The sequence below is a fragment of the Tyto alba genome, unplaced genomic scaffold (assembly GCF_018691265.1).
Source record: "Tyto alba isolate M040663 unplaced genomic scaffold, T.alba_DEE_v4.0 Super-Scaffold_9, whole genome shotgun sequence".
Taxonomy (NCBI): domain Eukaryota; kingdom Metazoa; phylum Chordata; class Aves; order Strigiformes; family Tytonidae; genus Tyto; species Tyto alba.
Genome location: NW_024881330.1, coordinates 43123126 through 43130062, shown reverse-complemented (window position 1 = coordinate 43130062; position 6937 = coordinate 43123126). Strand labels below are relative to the sequence as shown.

The following is a 6937-nucleotide window of genomic DNA, read 5'->3' as shown; positions in this document are numbered from 1 at the left end:
CAGGGAGCAGCAGGGGTACCCCTACATCCAGGGGACTCTAGGAAGTTTTTAGTTTTGAGTTCTGACTCCTTTGTGCAAGATGCATTCCGAAATAATCCTCAGGATACAAATTTGTTAACCTTGGCCACCCGGGGATGTTAGAATAAATACCCCATGGAGAATGACTGGCCAGGTGGGGAACGTCCCTGGTGTACTTTGCGAGATTGTATACAGCGGATGAAGGAAGAAGGGATGAAATTGGCAATCTTTATAGGAGACCCTGACAGAATGATGCAAGCTGCCTTGTCTGTCACTCATAGAAACCAACTGATTAAAACTGCCCCACCAGCATATAAAAATGTAATAATGACTCTCTTAATTAACGAGACAGGAAATCCCACTGATGAGATAATTGAAAAAATACAGCAGCAAGGTGATCTTGGAGAATGGAGACCCCAAGGAAGTGCAGGAAACCGAGATACTCGGGACAGCCCTAAAGGAAGTGAGAACAGAGTTTCTCACAAGGAAATGCTTACAGCTTTATTGAAGGATGGCCTATCTCGTGAAAAGATTGATGGTGTTCCAACTAATGAGCTGTGGCAAATATACAAACAAAGAGGGCTGAATAAGCCTAGCGGGAGAGTGCAGAGTTCTGAAACTAAGAATCCAGGCGTAACTCAGCCTACAGCACCTCCTCCTGAGCCCCAACGGGACTTCCCATCTGCACACGGTGGGCCCTCCATGGGCAGATCAGTTGTTCCGGGGGAAAGGGAGGATTGGGAGCTGTATTCTGATTTATACCCACGGAAGGAGACTAGGGAAATTGTCCAGAGTAGTAAACAGGAATGAAATTATGGCCAAGCTCCAGTGCAATGGACACGGAAGGACCGACAGCCCCATGTGGAGGTCCAAATATTTTGGAAAAGCCGGTCCTCACAAACAGTAAAAGCCTTAATTGACACAGGAGCGGAGGCCTCCTTGATATATGGGAATCCAAAGAAATTTAAAGGACAACCTGTAATTATTACAGGTCTGGGAGGGAAACAAATTGAAGCTGTACAAACTCAAATTGAAATGAAAACAGGAAACCTCCCAAAACAACTGTATTCAGTCATGATTGTCCCCATTCCTGAATACATAACAGGAATAGACATTTTGAAGGGACTAACTTTGAATCTCCCAGACGGTCAGTACCAGTTTGTGGTGAAAGATCATATCAGTATTAGAACAATTTTAGTAGGAAAAGTGAAAATGCCTCCTGTACAGATTCCTGCTGCTACTAAATTAGTGACTATGAAACAATATAGAATTCCAGGAGGGCCTGAGGAGATATCACAGACAATTAAAGATTGATTAGATGCAGGAGTATTGAAACCAGTTACCACAGCTTGGAACAATCCGGTATGGCCTGTCAAGAAAAGTGATGGGTCATGGAGAATGACAGTAGATTTTAGGGAATTAAATAAACACACCCCACCACTTACAGCAGCTGTACCAGACACTGTTACTTTAATAGAAAAGGTTCGAAAGCATCCAGGGACTTGGTCTGCTGTAATAGATTTAGCTAATGCCTTTTTCACTATCCCAATTGCAGAGGAGCATTGGGACCAATTTGCCTTCACCTGGCAGGAACGACAGTGTACCTTTACCAGATTGACTCAGGGATGGCTGCATAGTCCAACCGTTTGCCATCGGACAGTGGCTGAGCATCTGGATAAGATAAAATTGCCTCCTCATAGGCAAATAGTGCATTATATTGATGATATTCTAATTCAGGGAAACAATGAGAAGGAAGTGCAACAAATACTTGAACAGGTGGTAGATCATATGAGACAGAAAGGTTGGGAAATTAATCCTAACAAGATTCAAGAACCATCCCAAATGGTAAAATTTTTAGGAATTCAATGGCATTGTGGGCATCGGGAAATATTACCCAAAGCTCGACAGAAAATTTTGGATTTTGCAGTACCTCAAAATAAAAATGAGGCACAGAGATTTATTGGATTGTTTGGATTTTGGCAGCAGCATATTCCCCATTTAGGACAGATTCTGACTCCTTTGTATAAAGTAACAAGGAAAATATATGAGTTTGAATGGGGGAATGAACAGCAAGCTGCTTTTGAGTCAGCAAAGGAAGCTATTCAAAAGGCCCTAGATTTGTGGCCATTGCAGGAGGGAGAAGTTGAGTTAAATGTGTCAGTAAATGGATTACATGCTAATTGGAGCCTATGGCAAAAACAGGGAAAGAAAAAGTTTCCCTTAGGTTTTTGGGGACGAAAGCTGCCAGAGGCAGGAAACAATTATACACCTTTTGAGAGACAACTATTAGCATGTTATTGGGCGTTGGTAGAAACAGAGCAGCTTACGATAGGACATGAAGTGTCCCTTCGTCCTGAAATTCCTATCATGCAATGGGTTAAAAGCTCTCCTAAAACCCATCGAATTGGGCATGCTCAAGAATCAAGTATCATAAAGTGGAAATGGTATATTCAGGATAGGGCCAAGGTAGGGGTTGGTGGAGTAGCTACCCTCCACGAGAGTAGCTACTGCCCCCACAGGTGATGAAGAAATGAACCCTGATTTCACAGTTGAACGGGAATCCCCAGTACGATGGGGAAAAGCTTTCGACCAATTGACACCCTCTGAAAGGGAACATGCTTGGTTCACTGATGGATCAGCTAAGTATATAGGAGGGAAGAGGTTTTGGAAAGCAGTAGCTTACTATCCCCATCTAGAAAAATTTTTAGAAACTACAGGAGAAGGGAAAAGCAGCCAGTATGCTGAATTATATGCAGCTTATATGGCCTTGAAACAAGAAGACCTAGGAGAATGTCATTTATATACTGACTCCTGGTCAGTAGCTAATGGGTTAGCTACTTGGCTGCCAACATGGGTAGCCAAAGATTGGAAAACATACTCCAAAGAAGTCTGGGGAAAGGAATTGTGGAAGGATATTTGGGAAATAGTACAGAGGACTAAGGTGTCTGTGTTTCATGTTGATGCTCATAGTAATGTGGACACTTTAGAACGACTTTATAACTCTGTTGTAGACAACCGGGCAAAGATTTCCCAAGCTGGATTAGAATTCCCTCAGAAGGAGGATCATGAAGGCTTGGCAAAATGGGCACACCAAAAGTGTGGGCACCTTGGAGAGAAAGCCACTTACAGGTGGGCCCAAGAGCGTGGCATAACAGTGTCACTTGATATCATCAAAACTATAATCGCCCAGTGCCCCGTGTGCCAACATACTCACAAACGTCCAGTGCCTAATATTGTGAAAGGACAACTGGGAAGAGGAAAATTGCCCGGACAAATTTGGCAAATGTATTATATCGGACCTTTTCCCCAGAACCTAGGGTGTAAATATGTCTGCACTGCTGTAGATACATATTCTGTATATTTGATTGCCCATCCTTGTAAGAAAACTACTCATCATAGTACTATCTGTACTATAGGCATCATCATTTTGTAGTATGGAATTCCATTACAGATTCAAACTGACAATGGGTCTCACTTTCGAAACAAATTTGTTCAACAGTATGCTGAGCAGCAAAATATTCAGTGGGTTTTTCATATACCATACTATCCATAAGCTGCAGGATTGATTGAACGAATGAATGGGTTGTTGAAAGAGCAGCTGAAGAAGTTAGGAGATGGGAACCTATCCTGATGGAAAACTCATCTCACAGATGCGCTACATATTCTTAACAATAGGCCCACTGGGGAAATGGAAACCCCTCTAATGCGCATGACTACACCCAATTTACAAATAAAACCTCTGACATTAAGTGAGACCTTGACTTACTGGGAAATTGTTCCGGGTGCGATGGCCCCTTACCGGGCCACTCCAGAGGCTGCAGGGCTAGATCTCTATGCATTGGAATTGATCAGGATAAACTAAAAACAGATGAAAGTTATCAATACCGGGATAGGAATTAAAATTCCTCCGGGACACTTTGGTTTGATAACTGCCCATTTGAGCCTAGCCTTGAAAAGTATTCATGTCATGGGAGGAGTGATTGTTGCGGATTATCAAGGAGAAATTAAAGTAATTCTGTCAAACAATGGTGAACAAGATTTGATTATTCATCCCCATGACAGAATAGCACAACTATTGATATTGCCAGTTTTGAAAGCAATTGTGAAAAAAGGGGAACCACCTGAAGTCATCACTGTGGAGATAAAGGGTTTGGATCAACTAATTTCAATAATGGAGCTAAAGTATGGGTCCAGAGTTCAAGCAGACCTCCTGAACCAGCTGAAGTAATAGCCACAGGAAAAGACAATACTGTTTTAATCATGAAACCTGGACAGGAAAAATGGGAATATGTTCCTGCAACTAAATGTCTTCTGTGAGAATAACTAGATGTCTTAAGATTCTATCTTTTAGATCCTGCTAGGATGGATTTGCCTGTGTATCATCATAGTCCATTTGGGAAAGGCTTTCACACCAGGATGGCCACTGGAAGGTCCATGAGAGACACCGCTTAGGTGGCAATGGAAAAATGCAACCAAGACAAGACAAGAGGATGATTTCCGATGCAAAGCCAATTCTGCCTGTATCATAGCCAATCTTACTTTCAGTACTCAGTATAACGAAACATGTACATACTGGTGACCTTCAGGACCGGCATCACGATGGAGAGATCATGGACGTCTTTTTGTAACCTGTCCTACAGATAATTTAAATGTCACTATATCTAGTAAAGTATCTCTTAAATGTTGTAATGTATCAGGTCTGCCCAGTTCGAAAGATTATTACAAATGTGTTAATCGAACAGATGGTCATGAGGTGAATGCTGCTCATGCAATAACTCTTCCCATGGAAGAAATAGAAACACTAATATGCCATAATAATTCAGTAATGAAAAATCGGTTACACTGGGGAGACTTCTTTACTATGTTAAAATCTAAACCTCATATTTCTGTTGATCATTTGTACCGCATTCCGTCTACTTGTGTTCAGGTAGCTCAACAATATCAGAAACATGTTATTCATTTCAATATTTCTTTCCCCCTGCTACCATCATGTAGATGAAAAAGGGCATGGTATGACACCCTGTTAGGAGGAACTGGGGCAGGAATGGGAGTTTTAAATTCTATTGATATCGAAACCTTAACCAACAAAGTAAAGAATGCTGGTTATGATGTGGCGGAAGGAATTAGGTTGCAGGCTCAGTGGCTTCCAACTACCTTTACCCCACAAATTGGGTCACTGAACTATGATACAGAATTTTTAAAGCTCTTCAATAGGACTCAAATTAATCAGTGGCATGTTGACCACAACATTAGCCAGATTATGAATTGGACAACATGTACACTGCAGACTTTACATGTCCTTATGCAATGAAACAAAGCTCAGAGTGACTTACTGGCTAATAATGAGCTGTTATGGAGAAACATATTTAAGAAATGGATTCCTCAAACCCATTGGGTCAAATTATCTCCACAGACAGTGCAGTGCACAGATTTATTCTGTGCTGGTCAAATAGTCCACTACGATGTTAGCCAACCTGAAGTTATGTGTAAATTTCTAGTACTGCCTGTAATTTTTGGGGAAAAACCACCCTTTGAACCAGAATATTGGCTGCCCCACTTGGAGGGAGATTATATAGACTCTAGGAATCGAACTCATAAATTAGATTTGTGTACGTCCACAGCAAATGGTTTACTGTGTGGACAAAGCTCGCGGTTATATGAACCATGTTTATTGGAACATTCAGTGAATCTGTGTAAATGGACAATTTTGCCCAAAATCTTTGATATGTTTGTAGAAATTAGTGCTAAGCATGTTTGTATAGTAACAAATGATAAAAATATTATAGGAATGTATAATCTAACTACTCCATTTTCAGGATGCCTCAGAAACGTATTCTATCTCATCTGGCACGGACAGATGTATACTTTTTATTCAACGCATGAAGAACAACTAAACATGCACTGGCATCCCCAAAGCTTAGGACTTAATGGAATCAGCTTATCCCTGACTCCACTGAAAACCATCATGGAACAATCAGAACATTTGCGAAGACACCTGGAACAATGAAATAAAACTCTGTCAGACTCTGTGATACAGACTGTAATCACAAAGAATCAACTAATGTCGCTAGCTAGCCAGATGGAGAAGGAGACTGCACACCACTGGTGGGACATCTTTACTGGATATTCACCCTCTGCAACCCAAGTGTTGAATTTCTTAATACATCCTCTTGTAATATTGTTAGTTATCATTATTATTATTACTTTATATAATTGTTATGTATGGTATCGTATCAAATGGATAGAGTGAACATATTGGGCTCTTCCAAAAGGGTCGTGATCTTCACTCATAAGTCAAAGGACCGATTGAAACAGAAAAAAAAAAAAAAGGGGGCCCAAACAGTAGGCCTCGAACCAAGGTTGACTTCTGAGTGAATTCCCCGACCAGCAACCAGCATCTCATCAGCAGCATGAAGCAACCAGCATCTTATCAGTGTGAAAATATAACCCCGGAAACAATCCCTGGGAACTATAAGTAAACAATAGGAAGTAACTATAAATCCCAAATGTAAAGAAAAACAGAAACTCCTCAGACATGCCCGGATCCTGGCCAGATCCGGACACGCCTGACTGAGGCACATCAATCTACCAGATATCTCCTGTGCATTTTGTTTAGACTTGTTTGTTAAACTGTACAAAAGCCGGGCCCTCTCACAGCACAGACGCAGACCTCCCCTACGAGCGGGCGCCCTGCGTGGGGCTTCCCAGCTGCCGGGAAAGGCTCTGCGACCCTTCGCTGGGACGGGGCTCCCCAGCTGGTGCACGGGGCGGGGGGATGGTCAAGTAGGAGGGCAACTGGTGATGGATCTTTCTTAATCACTATACCCAGCTTTATGTAGTAATGACTAGGTGCGTTACCTTGCTTATTCTTTCTGCTGCTTTAAACTAAAGTAAAATAAGCCTATTTCTTTAGCTTGGT

At 41.8% G+C, this 6937-nt stretch overlaps 1 protein-coding gene across 1 annotated transcript; it reads left to right on the top strand.

The window, feature by feature from the left end:
- Positions 1 to 345: 345 nt before the first annotated feature.
- LOC116960314 lies at positions 346 to 3880 on the top strand. Its single transcript, XM_042786305.1, is given in 4 exon segments — positions 346 to 651; positions 1141 to 2516; positions 2518 to 3297; positions 3694 to 3880. Coding segments are annotated over 4 exon segments (2649 nt in total).
- The last annotated feature ends 3057 nt before the right edge of the window (positions 3881 to 6937 follow it).